Source organism: Bos taurus, chromosome 8 (genome assembly GCF_002263795.3).
Source record: "Bos taurus isolate L1 Dominette 01449 registration number 42190680 breed Hereford chromosome 8, ARS-UCD2.0, whole genome shotgun sequence".
Classification (NCBI taxonomy): Eukaryota; Metazoa; Chordata; class Mammalia; order Artiodactyla; family Bovidae; genus Bos; species Bos taurus.
In genome coordinates, this window is record NC_037335.1 from 89,088,426 (window position 1) to 89,111,595 (window position 23,170).

Sequence of the window (23,170 nt, forward strand, 5' to 3'; positions counted from 1 at the left end):
AATTTTCTTCCAGTGTAGTTTTGATTAAGGATGCTGATTAGCTGTTTTTTTCCTGGGTTATGACTGAGTTTTTCAAGGCTTTGAACTTGGCTGACCCCTGCTTTCATATTACAACCTTCTCTGCAGTTCTCTGCAAAAGACAAAGCAACTTCCCCTCCTCTTTTTATAATTAATTTTGTTCTTGACAATCACATTGAGACAAATGATATACATAAGTGAATGCATTCATTTATTTCTTCACTTAGGTATTAATTGGATATTGTGTGCCTAAAATACGGTATCAGTTTTAAGGATGCTGAAATGCCTTGGCCCCTATTTTCACAGAGCTCTTAATCTGCTGAACAAAGCTAGCATGTAAGCAAGAAATTGTAATATACCCATCTGTTTGCATATACGCACCTACTTTCCTTCTCCCCTTCTTCCTCTCCACTGAACACCTCAGGTATCAAATACTATTCTATTTACTGGGGATATACAGGAAAACAAAACAGACAAAGTCCCTCCTCTCATGGAGTTTAAATAACCACCATGTGTTACAGGTAGCGACAAATGCTCTGATGAAAAATAAAATGGGACGAGAAGAGTGACCCCAAACTACTGTTGCTTGCACTCTAGTGTAATGTGTGTCAGGGACCTCTGTTTGTCATACAGATTGGGAAAAATAAATCATCTGTGAACTGGTTAATGAAAGTGTAAATTGTTGTTAAAGAATTCTGAAAGAGATGGGAATACCAGACCACCTGACCTGCCTCTTGAGAAACCTGTATGCAGGTCAGGAAGCAACAGTTAGAACTGGACATGGAACAACAGACTGGTTCCAAATAGGAAAAGGAGTACATCAAGGCTGTATATTGTCACCCTGCTTATTTAACTTCTATGCAGAGTACATTATGAGAAACACTGGGCTGGAAGAAGCACAAGCTGGAATCAAGATTGCCAGGAGAACTATCAATAACCTCAGATATGCAGATGACACCACCCTTATGGCAGAAAGTGAAGAGGAACTCAAAAGCCTCTTGATGAAAGTGAAAGTGGAGAGTGAAAAAGTTGGCTTAAAGCTCAACATTCAGAAAACGAAGATCATGGCATCTGGTCCCATCACTTCATGGGAAATAGATGGGGAAACAGTGGAAACAATGTCAGACTTTATTTTTCTGGGCTCCAAAATCACTGCAGATGGTGACTGTAGCCATGAAATTAAAAGATGCTTACTCCTTGGAAGGAAAGTTACAACCAACCTAGATAGCATATTGAAAGGCAGAGACATTACTTTGCTAACAAAGGTCCATCTAGTCAAGGCTATGGTTTTTCCTGTGGTCATGTATGGATGTGAGAGTTGGACTGTGAAGAAAGCTGAGCGCCGAAGAATTGATGCTTTTGAATTGTGGTATTGTAGAAGGCTCTTGAGAGTCCCTTGGACTACAAGGAGATCCAACCAGTCCATTCTGAAGGAGATCAGCTCTGGGATTTTTTTGGAAGGAATGATGCTAAAGCTGAAACTCCCATACTTTGACCACCTCATGTGAAGAGTTGACTCATTGGAAAAGACTCTGATACAGGAGGGATTGAGGGGCAAGAGGAAAAGGGGATGACAGAGGATGAGATGGCTGGATGGCATCACTGACTCGATGGACGTGAGTCTGAGTGAGCTCCGGGAGTTGGTGATGGGCAGGGAGGCCTGGTGTGCTGCAATTCATGGGGGTCACAAAAAGTCGGACATGACTGAGTGACTGCACCATGACAACAATAGTCTATTTCTCCCAAGATGACAGGCAAAAATTCACCAGAGCCAGAAGAACTGCAGATCATCCAATCCAATCTCTTCATTTTAAAAATATGTGGAAATAGCCTAGGAGATATGAAGCAACTTTGCAAAATTTAGAACCAACTGTTAGCTCCTTGACCCTCTGCTCCAGTTTTAACAATGTCTCCCAACTTCACTTTAGTAGTTGAATTTTTGGCAGACCATTTTCACTGCTTAACTTAGTCAAGTTGCCAGTGAATTCTGGCCCCAGAGCCTGAGGAGAGTTAGATTAGGCTGGGGTTTGAGATGGAAAAATGAAAGTCCAAGCTACCCTTTTCAAATCCCTCAATTTCCACTCCTACTCCCAAAACTAGAGAAGGGGAGAGAGAAAGTAGATAGAGCCCTGGAGAAGCTAATATCTATTGAAAAGTATTAGAGAAGTAGACCTAGTGCTCTGTTTATCTTGAACCCCAAGTCCAAGTGTTAGTCATTCAGTCGTGTCTAACTCTTTGTGACCCCATGGACTGTAGCCTGCCAGGCTCCTCTGTCCATGGAATTTCCCAGGCAAGAATACTGGCATGGGTTGCCATTCCCTTCTCCAGGGGATCTTCCTGATGCAGGGATTGAATCCAGGTGTCCTGGTTTGCAGGCAGATTGCTTACCGTCTGAGCTACCAGCGAAGCAGTATCTTGAACCAGTATATCTAAATAACAATAGTGCTAATGGTGCTGATTGTTCTGGTAATGGTGCTGATGGTGGTGGTGATGATACTGACGGTCATGAAGGTGACGATAATGATGAAATGGTGATAGTGGTGTTGGTGATGATGATGTTAATAGTGATAGTGATGCTGGTGCTCATGGGTCTGAGATGATGGTGATGATGATGCTGATGTTGTGGTGATGGTGATGGTATAGAAATAGAATACAAATTTTCAACTACTCCCAGTAATCAGGGGAAAAAGTAGAATGAAAAAAGAAAATACACAAACAATTTTAGCCCATAGTTTTAACCTCTTCTTTTTTGGGGGAGGGTGGGCACCCAAATCTGTAAATAATTTAGTAAGTTGTCAAAACGTCTTAGTTTTGGTTTCATTTATTCACTTCACTTCTGCCCATTCTCTGCTAACATTTAACAAACGGGTCTGATTTTACAGCACTCCCTGAATGTTTACAGGGTACAAACTATGACCCAGGAGCAGTGTTGGTCTCTGGGGATGCAGCCATGCCCAGGAGAGAAGCCTTCCTGGTCTTGTGGTGTTTGCATTGTAGCATGTTGGCAGTGTGGCCCTCAATAAACATCGCAACACCTTACTTTTGTGTAGCACTGTGTGCATTTTTCAGAGTGCTGTTGTACGTATTGCTTTGTTTGAAAATCCAACATTGAGATTTAATTAGATGTGCCTGTCGACTTCTCTCACTGCTGATATTTGTTGCTGTTTAGAACAATGCCCCGCAGTGAGAAGTGTGTTCTGAAGGGCATGGAGTCAAGCTCAATCTCAAACATTCATACAAGAGCCTTTTTCCCCAGGGAAGCAAGTGAAGGTCAAGGGGAGGTAGAGCTCCTAGCCTGGGGCAAGTCACACAAAGGGCTGCTAATAAATGTTGGTTTTCTTCTCTTTTAAAAATGCACCTATTTTGAAAGAAACATTTGTTGGGCTGGGTTTTGGTTTTGCACAAAACCTTGCAATTTGTCTTTTCCTCTGTGTATTTTCTTTGGTATTGACAGATTTTTATTCAGAAGAGAGCACATTTGTTGAAGAGGCTAGCCAATGTACCAGAGAAAGTAGATGGCATGTAGTATGCCTGGCCTCTTGCAGCATGCAAAAACGAAGTCATACCAGTGAGACAAAGGGTGTGCTTGAACCGTTGGCACAAGACACAATGCCCAGCTGTCTTGGGAAAGCAGACTCATCAGAGAGAGTCATGCCAAGGTTTGGGCTGTGTTTTCAGATGCCATTACGATGAATCTTGTTATCTTACCAGCCAGTCCGTTTTCTCTACTTTACTTTTTTTTTCTGGTCGAAGTTGCCTTTGCATTGCCAACCCTCACATTGTGTTGTTTATCTTTTGCTCTCCTTGGAATTGACGTGCTGCTGGCACATGTTGTTGGCAGAGCCTTTTGAAGATGCTCTCAAGATTCAGTCCTTGGGGCCTGTGTTGAGCAAGGCAGCCTCCATGGAATGCATCAGCCCCGTCTCACCCAGAGCACCAGATGCCAAGATGCTGGAAGAACTGAAAGCAGAGCCTTGGTACCAAGGGGAGATGAGCAGGAAGGAGGCAGAGGGGCTGCTAAAGAGAGATGGAGACTTCTTGGTCAGGAAGAGTACCACCAACCCGGGATCCTTCGTCCTCACTGGCATGCACAATGGCCAGGCCAAACACTTGCTGCTCGTGGACCCAGAAGGCACGGTGAGCACAGGGCGGAGTACGGCCTGCACTGGCCACCCTTCCTCCAACAGTCTCCCCTAGGTCACTGCACTGGGACCACTTTCCCTTCTCTACCCACATATGTCTGCTGAGTCCTGACAGTCACTCCTCTGGGACCCTGGAGACCAGGCCCAGAGGACTTACTTTCAGGCCAGAGTCAGATTACTGGAGCCTATGGTTAGAGCCCCATGCAACTTATAAGACTTGGAAATTCACCAGAACCCAGGTGGAAAGCCTTAATTCTCGTGTTCTTTAAAGTGAATACAATAACTGCGAGAGTTTCCCTTCCAAACACATTCATAGTGAATCTTTGTTCCCAAGTGCAGGGTTTCTGGGCTTTTGATACGCACCTCAAATTTCTCTACAAGTTGAACCACAAGATTTTATTTGCAGGTTGTAAAATGTGACGGAGCAGTAGGTAAGCCTCCTATTAATTGTCTCTTGGTTTCCCACCCAGAGAAGTAATAGCTCATGACAGTGAGTTTGGCTTTTTGGCTCTTCCTAGCAGAATGACTGTGTCTGAATAATTCTGTAGGGTTGACTGAATACCCCATCTTCCAGTAAGTAAACAAAATTTGACTTCACCCTGGCATAGTCCAAGAATTACTAAGTTTAATAAATGTAGTTACACTAACCTAACCATTGAGTAAATTCCAGGATTGTTGTTTAAAATCTTTTATCCAGTGAGAACAATGCAGCAGGTAGAGTTATCTCAATAGTAAAGGATATTGTATTTTTAAAAATTTTGTTGAAGTATAGTTGATTTATAATGTGTTAATTTTTGCTGTACAGAAAAGTGACTCAGTTATACTTACAGACATATATATATATGTACGTGTATATATATATATTCTTTTGCATTGTGGCTTATCACAGGACATTGGATATAGTTCCCTGTGTATATAGTAGAACCTTGTTGTTATCCTACCTCTGTATAATAGTTTGCATCTGCTAATCCCAAACTCCCAGTCCTTCCCTCCCCCATCCCCTCCCTCCTTTGGCAACCACAAGTCTGTTCTCTATGACAGATATTGCATTTTTTGATTGACAGGTAGGGATGTAGACAGTCTTCAGTTGAATTTGGACACAACTGAACTGTGTGTGTTAGAGATGATGCTTTGCCTCAGGTGTCTGGACTTAGCTGCCTGCCTATCTTGGCTCCCTAGACTTCTGCATCTCCTCTTTCCCTTCCACCTGGGCAACCATGCCCCATAAATGTAATTTATAGCCTTCCAATCCACTTTCCTCAGAGAAGGCAATGGCACCCCACTCCAGTACTCTTGCCTGGAAAATTCCATGGACAGAGGAGCCTGGTGGGCTGCAGTCTATGAGGTCACTAAGAGTCGGACATGACTGAGCGACTTCACTTTCACTTTTCACTTTCATGCATTGGAGAAGGAAATGGCAACCCACTCCAGTATTCTTGCCTGGAGAATCCCAGGGACGAGGGAGCCTGGTGGGCTGCTGTCTATGGGGTCGAACAGAGTCGGACACGACTGAAGCGACTTAGCAGCAGCAGCAGCAATCCACTTTCCTTAGTTGTATGGATTTTTTTCTCACATATATACATACAAGGGAAAATACATATTTTGTATTTCTGTGTTTTAGAAATTCACAAACATGATATTGTTCTGCAAATCATTTCTTTCTTTTCCCCTTCGGTACATGTTTTTGAGATCTGTCAGTGGTGCCTCTGCGTGATGAACTGTTTCTTGGGTGGGCCATCTGGGGCTCACTGGATACACAGTCTACACATCACTTCCTGAGCTCTTTTGTGAAGGATTAAAACCCTGAAGGCGCTGCAAACCTTGCGCTTGTTTCCCCCTGCACCTGGTACGGCCTCTCTTGGGCATATCCCAAGATAGGAATTTTTGATCGCAGAATGTATATACATTTAATGTCACTGTGGGGTTGCATTTACTTCCAGAATGGCTAGGGTTATCAACATGCACAGTGGCAGAGGATGAAGGTCCCTCATCTGCCTCTTCTCTCTCTAATTATGCTAATATGACCGGGGTGGGGAGTGAAAAGATGTCTTATTGTTTGCCATGCAATTCTTTGGTTGCACTTTAACAGGTTTCTCCGTAAATTTTGTATTCCTATCTTTCCCCCATATTTCCCTTTTAATTTTCTTATTGGGCTTCCTTGCGTTTTCTCCAGTCATAGAATGTCCATTTGTACTCTCCCATGTCTTCACCTCTCAGATAATTTTGTCTGTGACCTTCATCAAATAAAAGTCTTTTTTTCTGAGAATATAGCTAAATCCATTAATTTTCCCCTTTATGGTTTATAGTTTTTAGTTTTAAAAGATTTCTCACCTACCAATCACAGGTATACTGCATCTTTCTTCCGTATTTTCTCCTATTAGCTTCATGGTTTTATCTTTCACATCTACCTTTCAAGCCCAACTGAAGATACTTTAGAAGATGATATAAGAGAAGGAGCCAACATCTAAAAAATCGCCACGTATTGAGTCCATTTTCCCATCACTATTTACCGAAGAATTCATCTTTTCTCTGTGGTGGTGACGCTCCTTCTAACACACACGAAGTTCTCTGTGTCGTGGGTCCGTTTCTGGACTCTCAGTTCTGTTCTGTTGGTTTGATGCTCTGTTCTTTGTCCGTGTTCCATACCGCTTTAGTCATTACTGCTTTAAACTATCCTAATATCTGGTGGCGAGTCCTTCCTCTTGAATCTCCTTTTCATAAGTTGTCTTAGATATTCTCAGACCTTTATTCTTTGTTCTGAGTTTAGATTCAGTTTACCAAGTCACCAAAAATATATGCTGGGATTTTGAGAGGACTTGTGCTTAATTTGTAGATTAATTTGAGGACAGCTGACATTTTTTTTAATAGTAAATCATCACCTCCATGAACATGGCATGTCCCCACTTATTTAGTGTTAAGATATCTTTTGTTAGAATTTTAAAATTCTCTCCAGAAAGTTCTTCTGTTTCCTTTATCAGGTTACTTCCTTGGGTGCCTAGTTTTAGTGCCTGTTTTAAGTGATATGTTATTTTTGATTACTTCTTTTCAGTAGTTATTGCTTCAGAGAGAGGAAAGTAGTGTGATCTGGATTCTGGAAAATTTTCTGACTGTTGTAGTTTTACCGGACCAGCGGTCATGCTATTGCAAACACTGACAGTTTTTCCCTCCTGTCCTCCAAATCCCAGACCTCACAGGGTACTGCTGAGCTGACCAGGGCATCTTTGAGCATTGGCCAGGAGGGGGCGCCCTTGTGCAGTTTCCAACCTGAAAAGGAATGGCCTCTAAATTTTCTTGCGGGCTTCTGTGGTGGCTCAGACAGTGAAGAATCTGCCTGCAGTGCAGAAGACCCGGGTTTAATCCCTGGGATGGGAAGATCCCCTGGAGAAGAGAACAGCTTCCCACTCCAGTATTCTTGCCTGGAGAATTTCATGGACAGGGGAGCCTGGTGGTCTACAGTCCATGGGGTCGCAAAGAATCAGACAAGACTGAGTGTCTTTCACTTTCTCCCTTAAGGATGATGAAAGCTTTTATAGATGTTCTAATCAGCCTAAAGGACTTCATTCATTCATTCATTCTTCACTCAACAAATGTGTACTGAAGGACTACTAATCCAGATATTGATTTTGGCACCTGGTATATGTCTATGACCAGTTGGAAGGATAATCTCTGCTCTCATTAACATATATATTAATTACCCAATTACTTTTATCATGTATAGGTATTGAACTTTATCAAATGTTTCTTCAACAGCTTTTGAGATAATACCATGATTTGTTTCCCCTAAAGTCCATTTGTCTGGGGAATTACACAGGTAGATTTTTCTGATGTTTCATCCTGGCATAAACTCTGCTTGGTCTATGACATAGTAATCATGGATTTGGATTTGGAGTCTGAATATTTTCTTTAGAATTTTTTCAGGTGCTGTTCATAAGAGAAATCTGTCTTCATCGTCTTTGCTTCCTTTGGTTGTGTGTTCATCAAGCGATGTCAAGATTATGGGGTTATAATCACCTCTTACAATGATCTACCGCTGCTGCTGCTGCTAAGTCGCTTCAGTCGTGTCCGACTCTGTGCGACCCCATAGACGGCAACCCACCAGGCTCCCCGGTCCCCGGGATTCTCCAGGCAAGAACACTGGAGTGGGTTGCCATTGCCTTCTCCTACAATGATCTAGGTTTACTCCAAATCAGAGAAACCTCCTCCCCCCACCATTTTATCTCATAGAGAATACTTTGTATAACTGCTACTTCTTTACCCTGATTTATTCTTACCCTTAAGCACTTATCACAAACAAGCACTCTTTTATTTGCTAATTTATCATTTAGCTTCCCCAACTAGACAACAGGGCTTCCCTAGTGGCTCAGCAGTAAAGAATCTGCCTGCCAATGCAGGAGACGTGAGTTCAGTAAGTTCAGTCCCTGTGTTGGGAAGATCTCCTGGAGAAGGAAACGGCAACCTACTCCAGTATTCTTGCCTTGGAAATCCCATGAGCAGAGGAGCCTGGCGGGCTACAGTTCACAGGGTCATGAAATAGTTGGACACGACTTAGAGACTAAACAACAACAACTAGACTATAATCCCCATAAGGGTAGCAGTCTTGTTCAGTGTTGTTATTTGCCACCATCTAGAATAGGTCCTGGCACATAAGTGGTGTTCAATAAGCAATGGTTAACTGAATACATAAAGCAACCTCAGACTTTTGCAGGTTGGGAACTGAGGACCCAAGAAGACAGCCTGGGTTCACAAATAAGTTTTCTACACAGACTCAGTCCAGAGTTCTTTCCGTCCACATTGACTACCTATGAAATTTGTTGTAGTTATCTCTAAGTAAATAGGAGAGAAAATATCTAAGCAATTCTATGAGAATATAAATATTTTGGTTGAAAATTTTAGGTATTTTTAAAAAATTTAAAATTTAGCTAAATTATACCCTCTTATAGATCAAAGATGATTAGTATTTTTTTTTTGGTCACTCAGTCCTTATAGACAAAAGGATGATTTATGAAAAGATATGTACTACTAATATATTATACATTCACAAGCCAGTATAGAAATAATGTAGAAGGTAAGAAGGAGATGAAGTTAGACCAGATGTCTGAGCAAGCCCCGAGCACCCCGCACTGTGTTGTCTCTACAACTTTAATTTTGGAGCAGAAATTTGCAGTATGGTTGGGAAAATGTGTGAATCACACCTACTAATAACTGTTCTTTTGGGGGGCTTTTCACTGGATCTGATTATCTAGCTTAATTGATCCTATGGAGGACAGCTTTAGTTGAAAGGGAAAATGGAAATCAAAGACTTAATTAAAAATATAATGTCGCTTGCTTGCTGTGAGGACACGAAAATAGACGATGAACACATTCTCTTCAATATTTATTCATCTGATTTTCATGGTAATTGGTTGGTCCCAGACTATAAAGGGGAAAACTTGGCAGAACAGATTACTCAGAAAAATAAGGATGCAAAACAGTTCTGCGTCTAAATTTACCCCCGAGTATATCAACCTATGTGCCTTCCCACTGTGCACTGATTGTTCAAGGCTCCTGAGGGCACTGATAACGGGTAACGGGGATGGTTGTGGCTGGGCTTCTGAGCTCCTGGGGAGTTGCTGAAGCTATCGACCCTTGAAAATACCAGCTGGAAATAGGCCCATGAGTTGGTCTGTAGGAACAGCCTCAGAGATGGCATCTGGTGCATTTTTTTTTTAATCTTTTCAACATCTTTCAGAAACATTTAGTCAGCGCTCTGTGTCTAAAATTATTCCCTGAGTCATTTATCACTGATTCATCACTTTGGCCCTGAAGGGCCAGCAAAGCGTGGTGGGCAGTGAGCGTGCTTGCATTTGAACAAGCTGCTGTCACACATGGCTGGGTGTTCCGTGGGCTTCATTAATGTGACCTCAGGTTGTTTGTTAATGTCGTCTCAGGTTGTGACAGGTTTGAGAGCACATAGGGGCTTTTGCTTTCATAAAATCACCAAACCACAACAGCCATCCAACATTCACATTTATTAGATTGTTACTTTCTTCTTAGTGTAATTAAGAAAACACAAAGCCTTCCCCCAATCCCTCCACTTAATAAAGCCATGTTATTATTTTTAAATTCCCTTTTTACCAGTCAGTCTAGACTGTGCTGCCTTAATAAATAAAAGGTGAATTCTGGTTAAAAATGATTAAATCCAGCAGAGCTTCTGTTCCCACTCACACCAAGCTGGTGTTTGTGGCTCTCTAGCCTCTCCGGTCCTTGCTTGGGTGGCTCAGGGATGCAGGCTCGTCCATCTCCTGGGTCTGCCTTGTCACCATGGAGAAGAGAGGGATGGAGGAAGATCAGTGGCCTCACTGGGGAAGTGACACATGTCACGTACCTCATGGTTCATTAGTCCCCTCCTGACTCCAAGAGGGGTGGAGAAATGTAAGGAAGCATGAAAAGTGCTTGACTGACAAGGTCATCTCAACAATCTGTCTTTTAACTTTCTGTCAATATAGTGTCCCCAGATATGAACAAAAAGACAGAAAGGGTTTAATGAAAACTGATAGGCCCCCTCCTTCCTCCCTACCCTATTTCTGATTCCAAGAGAGACAGGCTCTGCCAACGGATTCTCTTTAAAGTTCTTTGAAGAGTGCTTGATTCATTAATTTAAAATTTCCAGACATTGTTTCTTGATGTTCCCTGCGAACACTCTTTAGTCTACCTCATTTTTGCTACCTCTTTAATTTTTTGACAAGTATTTTAGTTTTTCTAGTGCTTGTTTTTGTGCCTTGCGATCTACCGCGGCTCTCTCCAGTTCCATCAGTGTAAGGACCGGTGTCTCACAACTTCGTCCCCTGCCCCAGGCAGAGCGGGCACCGGGCAGGTCCTTTCTTTCCTCCCCCTTCTTCCTCCATCTGTCTTGTGTCAGCACTGGCTTTACATTTTTCTTTAATGCACTGGAGCAAAGAAAGTGGTCTAATGGATTCCCAAGTACTTATTAATGGCTGCAAAAATGACCAATATTGTTCTAATATCATTTCACCTGTATCTCACCCCATTCATTTTTTTTGGAGTATCTTTTGGAAGCACAGTATACAAAAACTTTCTTCTCTGGAATCATTTGAGAGTCAACTGCTCAGATATTCCATCACCCCCTTGAGTACTGGAGTATGAATTCCTGCTAACAATTCTCCTGCCTAACCATGGTACAGACACCCGAATGAATCAGACCTTTATCCTGCTGCATCACCACCAGCTCATCCCAAGAGTGTCCTTTGTCCTGAAAGGATCCAGTTCAGAATCATGTGCTGCATTCAGTGCTGATGTCTATTTAGCCTCCTTCAACCTACAACAGTTCTCAGCTCAGGTTCCTCTGATGTTTCCTCATTATTGGAGTCAGCTTACACATCTTGGCTGAACTATCATAGGAACACTGCTCGCTGTATGTGTATAGGAACACATCTCCCTGCTGGGGAGATGCTGACTGCTGGTGAGTGTTCACCTGGACGACTTCACTGGGGAGGTGTTGGCATCCTTCCCCATAGCAGACCCTCTCCTTTCCCTTGAATTAACATTTGGGGGAGGTGCTTTGAGAACTACATAACTTCCCTCTTCATAGATCAAACTTTCCATCTAATCACTTATTTTTGCTGTTGTAGATTTCTAGTTTCCTGTTTTATTCAGTGGGCTATTTGTTGTTGTTGCTCAGTCGCTTAGTCATGTCGGACTCTGCGACCCCATGGACTGCAGCACACCAGGCTTCCCTGTCCTTCACCATCTCCTGGAGCTTGCTCAAACTCATGTCCATTGAGTTGGTGATGCCATCCAACAGGTGATACTTAGTTATTTTATTCATTTTGATGCTCCTTCAAGCTGGCTTCTATGTCCTTTTGACATGTCTTTATCTTTCAGCATCTTCTTTCTTCTGATGCAAAATGATAAAACTTGGCCACCTGGCCAAGTCCTGCAGTTACCCACTTCTCCAAATGAACTCTGGTCTGGTTCCTTCAGAGACCAAGATCTGGGCATTGCACATGCTCATTGCTGGTGGGGTGTTGCTGCTACCAGACGCTCTAAATGGACAGACACTGTACACACACACACACACACACATTTATTTCCATGTCTATTTCTATATCTGTCTGTGAAAGTGAAGCTTTGCTTGCTCAGTTGTGTCTGACTCTTTGCGACCATGTGGACTGTAGCCACCTGGCTCCTCTGTCCATGGGATTCTCCAGGCAAGAACGCTTGAGTGGGTAGCCATCCCTTCTCCAGGAGATCTTCTCCACCCCAGGGCTGAACCCGAGTCTCCTGCATTGCAGGCAGATTCTTTGCCATCTGAGCCACCAGAGAACTGGAAACCAGATGTTCACAAAAATTCTTCTAATTTCAAGCTACAATCACAGGGTTCATTTTTACTTTTTTCCTTTTCTCTATCTACAACTCCCTTCTCCAACAAGAAACTTGACTCCCATTATTCTTAACAATTTAACCTATTTGATGAACTCCTTTTTATGTGATACATCACCCATCACGGCTGCTGCCCCTACTGTGTGTGGAAACCTTCCTCACCCAGACTTGACTTGGACTGCCCGGCCCAACCCTTCTCCATGCGATTCCCTCCTCACCTTGTTCATGCTCCGATGTCTGTGCCACTCTACCCTCCTACATACACACCCTCCCCCTCCTTGGCTCTGACCACCATACTGCACTGCCCAACCTTCTCCCTGGCATGGATGTCTCTGAAACCCTGTGCCAGTCCATCCAGCCATCCCACGGGCATTTCCACTCTGCTAACACTCCAGGATGCCATGTGGGGCCATTGTGACTACATGACCCTCATAGCACCGAGACCTATCTTCTTGGCTTTTGGACTGATTGTTCTTTTAGGAAGGAAAAGGAGAAGAAAGGAAGGGGAAGGAGGAAATTTTCAAAGTAATTCATAGCAGATTCTGGGCTTCCTGTCATTTCTCCTGTAACTTCTGCAGGAATCTCTACCAATAAGGACATTGCAACAATAACATACCATCGTTATACCAACAAAACCAAAAATAATTATGGAACATATTGAAATTTTCCTGATTATCTTAAAGATGTTCTTTTTATAGGAAGGTTGTTGGAATCAGAATTGATAGATGATCCGCATAATGCATTTCGTTATGTCTCCTATGGCTCTCACTCTGTTGCAACTTTCTTTCTGCCTCTCTCTTGACTTATTTGAGGAATTAAATCCCCCTTGATTTATTTGAGGAATTAGACATTTGTCTGTAAAATATCCTGCATTATGATTTGGGTACATTATGATTTGGGTCCTTGTTTCCTTGTGGCATTATTTAACTTTTTTCTTGCCTCCTATATTTTCTATGAACTGGTAGACATAGAGATCTTTAAAAACAGCTTTATTGGGATATAATTTACATAATACCCATTTAAAGTGTACGATCCAGTGGTTTTTAGTATATTCACAGATATGTGCATCCATCATCACAGTCCGTTTTGTAATTTCATGCTGTACCATTTAGCTATCACCCTCCTAGTCTCCCATTCTCCAGCATTAGGAACCACTCAGCAGTTTTCTGTCTCTGCAGATTATACCATTCTAGACTTTCATATGAACAGAATCATATAACATGTACACTTTCGTGACTAATTTTTTTCACTTAGCATAATGTTTTAAAGGCTTATCTATGCTGTAACATGTGTTAGCACTTCCTTTTTATGGATGAATAATACTCAATTTATGGATATACAACATTTTATTTATGATTAATCTGTTGATGGGCAGTTGGCAATTGTGAATAATGCCACTGTAAACATTATATAAAAGTTTCTGAAAGGACATATATTTCATTTACCTTGGATATATACCTAGGAGTTGAATTAGTATGTCAAATGGTAACTTTATAAATAGTCACTTGAAATGCCAGACAATTTTCCAAAGCAGCTGCATCATTAAGCAGTGTATAAGGGGTTCTAATTTCTCTGTGTCATCACCAACACTTGTTATTATCTGACTTTTAAATTTGAGAATACTAGTGGATATAAAGTGGTATACCATTGTGGTTTTGATTTGCATTTTCCTTGATGACTCTTGATGTTGAGCACCCTTTCATGTGCTTATTGGCCATTTGGGTATCTTCTTTGGAGAAATATCTGTTCAGATCTTTTGCTCATTTTTTTCCCTTCTTTTTATTTTTTCCCTTCATTTTTTTTTATTGTAGTAAAATATATATAGTATAAAATTTACCATCTTAACCATTTTTGAGTGTACGGTGATATTAAGTATGTTCATATAGATATGCAACCATCACCACCATCCACCTCCAGAAATCTTTTTGTCTTGCAACACTGAAACTTTATACTTGTTAAGCAATAACTCCTGCCTGCAATGCAGGAGACCTGGGTTTGATCCCTGGGTTTGGAAGATCCCCTGGTGAAGGGAAAGGCTACTCACTCCAGTATTCTGGCCTGGAGAATTCCATGGACTGTATAGTCCATGGGGTCACAAAGAGTCAGACACGACTGAGCGACATTCACTCACTCACTCATTCCCATCTCACAGCCCCTGGCCTTCACCAGTTTACTTCCTCTGTCAATGATTTTGACTACTCCAGGTACCTCATGGGCTTCTCCAGTGACTCAGTGGTAAAGAACCCATCCCATCTGCAATTCAGGAGACATGGCAGGAACTTCGGGTTTAATTCCTGGGTCAGGAAGATCCCCTGGAGAAGGAAATGGCAACCCAACCCAGTATTCTTGTCTGGAAAATCCCACAGACAGTCCATGGGGTCTCAAAAGAGTTGGGTATGACTTAGCAACTAAACAACAAGTACCTCATATACTTGGATTCATATAGTATTTGTCTTTTTATGTTTGGTTTCTTTCACTTAATATAATGCCCTCAAGTTTTATTCATACTGTAGCATGTGTACTAATTACCTTCCTTTTTAAAGCTAACTAATATTCCATTGTATGTATGAGTTCCAGCTTCCACACATCTTTGCCAACATTTCTTATTTTCTGTTTTTTTTTTTTTTTAAATAATAGCCATCACAATGGCTATGAGATGTACCTCATTATACTTTGGTCTTAGATCCATTTTCAGTTAGTTTTTGTATGTTGCGTCAGTTAAGGGTGCGGCTTTATTTTTTTGCATGTGGATATCCAGTTTTCCCAGAGACATTTGTTGAAAAAACTGTCCTTTCTCTAGTGAAAGGCCTTGGCTTCCCAGTCAAAAAAATTTGCCCACATGTTGTGGGCGTTTTGTTTTCTGGGCTCTCTATTCTATTCCCTTGGTCTATATGCCTATCTTTAAACCAATATCTTATTGTTTTGATTACTGTAACTTTGTAGTGAGTTTTGAAATCAGGAAGTGTGAGTCTTCTAACTTAGTTCTTTTTTTTTTTTCAAGACTTTTTGGTTATTCATGTCCCTTGAAAGCAGAGATATTACTTTGCCAACAAAGGTCCATCTAGTCAAGGCTATGGTTTTTCCAGTGGTCATGTATGGATGTGAGAGTTGGACTGTGAAGAAGGCTGAGCACCGAAGAATTGATGCTTTTGAACTGTGGTGTTGGAGAAGACTCTTGAGAGTCCCTTGGACTGCAAGGAGATCCAACCAGTCCATCCTAAAGGACATCAGTCCTGGGTATTCATTGGAAGGACTGATGTTGAGGCTGAAACTCCAATACTTTGGCCACCTAATGTGAAGAGCTGACTCATTTGAAGAGAACCTGATGCTGGGAAAGATTGAGGGCAGGAGGAGAAGGGGACGACAGAGGATGAGATGGTTGGATGGCATCACCGACTCAATGGACTTGGGTTTGGATGGACTCCGGGAGTTGGTGATGGACACGGAGGCCTGGCGTGCTGCAATTCATGGGGTTGCAAAGAGTCAGACACGATTGAGCAACTAAACTGAACTGAACTGAATATAAATAGTATTTTAAATTTCAAATTCAGCTTGTTCATTGCTTACATATAGAAAAGCAATTGACTTTTGTATATTAACCTCTTATCCTGAAACCTTGATGCAATCACTTATTCATTCCAGGAAAGTTTTTTTTGTTGTTGTTGTTGTTGCTGTTGACTTTTTTGAGTTTTATTCATAGATAATCATATTATCTGTGAGCAAGCGCGGTTTTATTTTTTCCTTCTCAAGTATTTCCTTTCTTGACTTATTGTATTAGCTAGCACTTCCATTTTGGTGTTGAGAAAGAGTAATGTAATGGGACATCCTTGCTTTGTTTCTAGTTATAGTGGGAAAGCATCATTACTTATAATATTCCTTTATTTTCCTTTTAATGTTCATGAGATCTGTAGTGATAACCCTTCTTTCACTTCTGATATGAGTAATTTGTGTCTTCTTTCTTTTTCTCTTAGGTAGCCTGGTTAGAGGCTTACTGATTTTAACTTTTAAGAGAACTAGCTTTTGGACTCATTGATTTTCTATACTGATTTCCTATTTCAATTTCATTGATTTCTGCTCTAATTTTTATTATTTCTCTCTCTTACTTTGAACTTAAATTTCTGTTGCTTTTCTAGTTTCCTATGGTGGAAGTTTACATGATTGACTTCAGATCTTTCTTCTTTTATAATACATGCATATTTTAGTCTATCCTCCTTGTTCAGTCACTAAGTCATGTCCAACTCTTTGCCACCCCATGAACTGCAGCATGCCAGGCTTCCCTGTCCTTCATTATCTCCTGGAGTTTGCTCAAACTCATGCTCATGGTGATGCCATCCAACTGTCTCATCCTCTGCCGCACATAGTTTTCTAGGGTTAACATTCCTTGTGTCATTTTTGTAGCAAAGTCCTTTATGCATCTGGAGGAGTTTGTCCTAAGTTTATCTGGGTTGCTGGGCTTTTAAAATCAGCCTTTGACATTTCCAACACATGGCAGGTCAGCCCCACAGATAGCTCTGTGGGCTGCAAGTTCTCTGGGCAGAATCCAGATGGGCTTGCAGCATGTATTTATGGAAGTGAAGTGAACTATTTCTTTATATTTCTTACTCCTTCTGTGTGCCTTTGTTTCCATGTGTGCCTGTTTATACTGGCCATCCTATGCACTACAAAAACATTGACAAGTGGTCCTCAGCTTGGGCAGAATGCTGCAGTCATGGAGGGAATATGAAACATGCCAGTGGCCAGGCCTCACCCCAAGCTCCTGGTGGAGCTGGCCTGGGCATGGAATTCTGGAAAGCAACTCAGGTGATGCCAACGTGAGTCTAGGTTCAGACCATTGTCCCAGACACCTCCCCATCATAAATCCTGCATCTGCCCTATTGCCGTAGAACAGAAATGAATGTTAATCCTTGCTGCTGCTACTGCTGCTAAGTCGCTTCAGTCGTGTCCGACTCTGTGTGACCCCATAGATGGCAGCCCACCAGGCTCCGCCATCCCTGGGATTCTCCAGGCAAGAACGCTGGAGTGGGTTGCCATTTCCTTCTCCAATGCATGAAAGTGAAAAGTGAAAGGGAAGTTGCTCAGTCGTATCCGACTCTTAGCGACCCCATGGACTACAGCCTACCAGGCTCCTCAGCCCATGGGATTTTCCAAGCAAGAGTACTGGAGTGGGGTGCCATTGTCTTCTCCATATTAATCCTTAAGAAGTGGGAATAAGGAATCAATGTAAAGGCAACACCCTGACAGTACTAGGCTCAAGCTGACTTCCTGGATGCCTTCATCCTCCTAAAAGGGGTCTGCTATGGCACTCAGGGGTCTTTCTGGATGGGGAATTCCACGGAGCTCCAGGAGGATTAAACAACCTTGATGCAAAGATGCCAGAAAGTCTTGCATAAGGTGTTTTTTTGTTTTTTGTTTTTTTTCCTGAATGTGCCCATCAGATTACATCCTTACTGAGGCTTAATGCCCAAGAGTCAGGGGACCTGACTGGGAAGTTTCTTCCCCTTCAATACTTACAGAGGTGGGTGGAGAGGGGCCTCATAGCAGACTTGGATCCCAGGAGAGGAAAACATCCTCATTTAAAAAAGTTTAAAACCCGAAGCAGATGGCTTCTGATATCCACATCTGGAGCATAGAGTTAGTGGAAGAGTGGGATATGGGACTAAAGGCCCAGAGATACAGGACCGAAAGACATCCCATGTCTTTGGGGTTGATGGAAGGGGAGGGATAAGAGTGACCACATTATGGCAGGGGAGTGAGACTAAGAACTTGGGGAAAGATGAATGGACCTAGAGATTGTCACACTGAGTGAAGTATCAGACAAAGAAAGAAAAATATCATATGATATCACTTACATGTGCTTATAAAAAAATGGTTCAAATGAACTTATTTACAAAACAGAAATAGAGTCACAGATGTAGAAAACCAACTTATGGTTACCAGGGAAGAAAGTGGGAAGGGATAAATTGGGAGGGTGAGGTTGACATATACACACTACTATATATAAAATAGATAATGAATAAGAACATAGTGTATATCATATATGAAATGAGTCGCCAGTCCAGGTTCGATGCACGATACTGGATGCTTGGGGCCGGTGCAATGGGACGACCCAGAGGGATGGTATGGGGAGGGAGGAGGGAGGACGGTTCAGGATGGGGAACACATGTATACCTGTGGCAGATTCATTTCGATATATGGCAAAACCAATACAATATTGTAAAGTTTATAAATAAAATAAAATTTAAAAAAAAAACATAGTGTATAGCACAGGGAACTCTGTGCTGTAATGGCCTATACAGGAAAACCATCTAAAAAAGAGTGGATATATGTAATATTGGACAAGGAAATGGCAACCCACTTCAGTATCCTTGTCTGGACAATCCCATGGACAGAGTAGCCTGGCGGGCTACAGTCCACGGGGTCACAAAGAGTTGGATATGACTGAGCGACTAACAACACACACACACACACACACACGTATATGTATGGGATTCTACATGGCACTAGTGGTAAAGAACCCGCCTGCTAATGCAGGAGATATAAGAGACACAGGTTTGATCTTTGGATAGGGGAGATTCCCTGGAAGAGGGCATGACAACCCACCCCTGGAATTCTTGCCTGGAATATTCTGGTACTTGCCTCTAGTATTCTTGCCTCCATGGACAGAGGAGCCTGGAAGACTACAGTCCAGTTCAGTTCAGTCACTCAGTTGTGTCTGACTCTTTGTGACCTCCTGGACTGCAGCACGCCAGGCCTCCCTGTCCATCATCAACTCCCAGAGTTTACTCAAACTCATGTCCATTGAGTCGGTGATGCCATCCAACCATCTCATCCTCTGTCTTCCTCTTCTCCTCCTGCCTTCAATCTTTCCCAGCATCAGGGTCTTTTCAAATGAGTCAGTGTTTCATATCAGGTGGCCAAAGTATTGAAGTTTCAGCTTCACCATCAGTCCTTTCAATGAATATTCAGGACTGATTTCCTGATGGACTGGTTTGATCTTCTTGCACCTGAGGGACTCTCAAGAGTCTCCTCCAAGACCTCAGTTCAAAAACATCAATTCTTTAATGCTCAGCTTTCTTTATAATCCAACTCTCACATCCATACATGACTACTAAAAAAAACCATAGCTTTGACTAGATGGACCTTTGTTGGCAAAGTAATGTCTCTGTTTTTTCATATGCTGTCTAGATTGGCCATAACTTTTCCTCCAATAAGCAAGCGGCTTTAATTTTATGGCTGAAGTCACCATCTGCAGTGATTTTGGAGCCCACCAAAATAAAGTCTGTCAATGTTTCCACTGTTTCCCCTGTTCCCCATCTATTTGCCATGAAGTGATGGGACCAGATGCCATGATCTTAGTTTTCTGAATGTTGAGTTTTAAGCCAACTTTTTCACTCTCCTCTTTCACTTTCATCAAGAGGCTCTTTAGTTCTTCACTTTCTGCCATAAAGGTGGTATCATCTGCATATCTGAGGTTACTGATATTTCTCCCAGCAATCTTGATTCCAGCTTGAGCTTCATCCAGTCCAGCATTTCTCATGATATACCCTGCATAAGTTAAATAAGCAGAGTGACAATATACTTGCCTTGACATACTCCTTTCCCGATTTGGAACCATTCTGTTGTTCCATGTCCAGTTCCAACTGTTGCTTCCTGACCTGCATACAGATTTCTCAGGAGGCAGGTCAGGTGGTCTGGCATTTCCATCTCTTGAAGAATTTACCACAGTTTGTTGTGATCCACACAGTCAAAGGCTTTGGCATAGTCAATAAAGCAGAAGTAGATGTCTTTCTGGAACTCTCTTGCTTTTCCGATGATCCAATAGATGTTGGCAATTTGATCTCTGTTTCCTCTGCCTTTTCTAAATCCAGCTTGAACATCTGGAAGTTCAACATGTACTGTTGAAGCCTGGCTTGGAGAATTTTCAGCATAACTTCGCTAGCATGAGATGAGTGCAATTGTGCAGTAGTTTGAACACTCTTTAGCATTGCCTTTCTTTGGGATTGGAATGAAAACTGACCTTTTCCAGTCCTGTGGCCACTGCTGAGTTTTCCAAATTTGCTGGCATATTGAGTGCAGTGCTTTCACCGAATCATCTTTTAGGATTTGAAATAGCTCAACTGGAATTCCATCACCTCCACTAGCTTTGTTTGTAGTGATGCTTCCTAAGGCCCACTTGACTTCGCATTCCAGGATGTCTGACTCTAGGTAAGTTATCATACCATCATGATTAGCTGGGTCAGGAAGATCTGTTTTGTACAGTCCTTCTGTGTATTCTTGCAACTTCTTCTTAATATCTTCTGCTTCTGTTAGGTGCATACCATTTCTGTCCTTAATTGTGCCCATATTTGCATGAAATGTTCCCTTGGTATCTTTAATTTTCTTGAAGAGATCTCTAGTCTTTCCCATTCTATTATTTTCCTCTATTTCTTTGCACTGATCACTGAGGAAGGCTTTTTTATCTCTCCTCGCTATTCTTTGGAACTCTGCATTCAAATAGGTATATCTTTCCTTTTCTCCTTTGCCTTTAACTTCTCTTCTTTTCACAGATATTTGCAAGGCCTCCCCAGACAACCATTTTGCCTTTTTGCATTTCTTTTTCTTGGAGATGGTCTTGATCCCTGCCTCCTGTACAATGTCATGAACCTCTGTCCATAGTTCTTCAGGCACTCTGTCTGTCAGATCTAGTCCCTTGAATCTATTTCTCGCTTCCACTGTATAATTGTAAGGGATTTGATTTAGGTAGGTCAAACCTGAATGGTGCAGTGGTTTTCCCTACTTTCTTCAATTTAAGTCTGAATTTTGCCATAAGGTGTTCATGATCTGAGCCACAGCCAGCTCCTGGTCTTGTGTTTGCTGACTGTATAAAGCTTCTCCATCTTTGGCTGCAAAGAATATAATCAGTCTGATTTTGGTATTGACCATCTGGTGGTGTACATGTGAGGAGTCTTCTCTTGTGTTGTTGGAAGAGGGTGTTTGCTATGACCAGTGTGTTCTCTTGGCAAAACTCTCTTAGCCTTTGCCCTGCTTCATTCCAAGGCCAAATTTGCCTGTTACTCCAGGTATTTCTTGACTTCCTACTTTTGCATTCCAGTCCCCTATAATGAAAAGGACATCTTTTTTTTGGGGTGTTATTTCTAGAAGGTCTTGTAGGTCTTCACAGAACCGTTCAACTTCAGCTTCTTCAGTGTTACTGGTTGGGGCATAGACTTGGATTACGGTGATATTGAATGGCTTGCCTTTCAATATCACAGTATTTCTGGAAAGGAACAGAAATTATTCTGTCATTTTTGATATTGCAGCCAAGGACATGGAACAACAGACTGGTTCCAAATAGGAAAAGGAGTACGTCAAGGCTGTATATTGTCACCCTGCTTATTTAATTTACATGCAGAGTACATCATGAGAAACACTACACTGGAGGAAGCACAAGCTGGAATCAAGATTGCTGGGAGAAATATCAATAACCTCAGATATGCAGATGACACCACCCTTATGGCAGCAAGTGAAGAAGAACTAAAGAGCCTCTTGATGAAAGTGAAAGAGGAGAGTGAAAACGTTGGCTTAAAGCTCAACATTCAGAAAACTAAGACCATGGCATCCAATCCCATCACTTCGTGGCAAGTAGATGGGGAAACAGTGGATACAGTGGCTGACTTAATTTTTCTGGGCTCCAAAATCACTGCAGATGGTGATTGCAGCCATGAAATTAAAAGACGCTTACTCCTTGGAAGGAAAGTCATGACTAACCTAGACAGCATATTAAAAAGCAGAGACATTACTTTGTCAACAAAGGTCCATCTAGTCAAGGCTATGGTTTTTCTAGTGGTTATGTATGGATGTGAGAGTTGGACTATAAAGAATGCTGAGCGCTGAAGAATTGATTCTTTTGAACTGTGATGTTGGAGAAGACTCTTGAGAGTCCCTTGGACTACAAAGAGATCCAACCAGTCCATCCTAAAGGAGATCAGTCCTGGGTGTTCATTGGAAGGACTGATGCTGAGGCTGAAACTCCAATACTTTGGGCACCGGATGCGAAGAGCTGACTCATTTGAGAAGACCCTGATGCTGGGCAAGATTGAGGGCAGGAGGAGAAGGGGATGACAGAGGATGAGATGGTTGGATGGCATCACCGACTCCATGGACATGGGTTTGAGTGGACTCTGGGAGTTGATGATGGACAGGGAGGCCTGGTGTGCTGCAGTTCATGGGGTCACAAAGAGTCAGACATGACAGAGTGACTGAACTGAACTGCATCTCGGACTCTTTTGTTGACTATGATGGCTATTCCATTTCTTCTAAGGGATTCTTGCCCACAATAGTAGATATAATGGTCATCTAAGTTAAATTCACCCATTCCAGTCCATTTTAATTTGCTGATTCCTAAAATGTTGATGTTCACTCTTGCCATCTCCTGTTTGACAACTTCTAATTTGCCTTGATTCATGGACCTAACATTCCAGGTTCCTGTGCAATATTGCTCTTTATAGTATCAGACTTTACTTCCATCACCAGTCACATCCACAACTGGGTATTGTTTTTGCTTTGGCTCTGTCTCTTCATTCTTTCTGGAGTTATTTCTCCACTGATCTCCAGTAGCATATTAATAGGGCACCTACCGACCTGGGAAGTTC

General features: G+C 42.1%; 1 protein-coding gene across 6 annotated transcripts in view; it reads left to right on the forward strand.

Moving 5' to 3' along the window:
• Positions 1-23,170, forward strand: part of SHC3 (SHC adaptor protein 3) — a 191,692-nt gene that overhangs the window by 158,585 nt on the left and 9,937 nt on the right. For all 6 annotated transcript variants that reach the window (XM_059889513.1, XM_059889512.1, XM_059889511.1 and 3 more), the window contains one exon: positions 3,860-4,155. In XM_059889513.1, the coding sequence (XP_059745496.1) occupies positions 3,860-4,155 (296 nt within the window). The remainder of the gene's footprint in view (positions 1-3,859; positions 4,156-23,170) is intronic.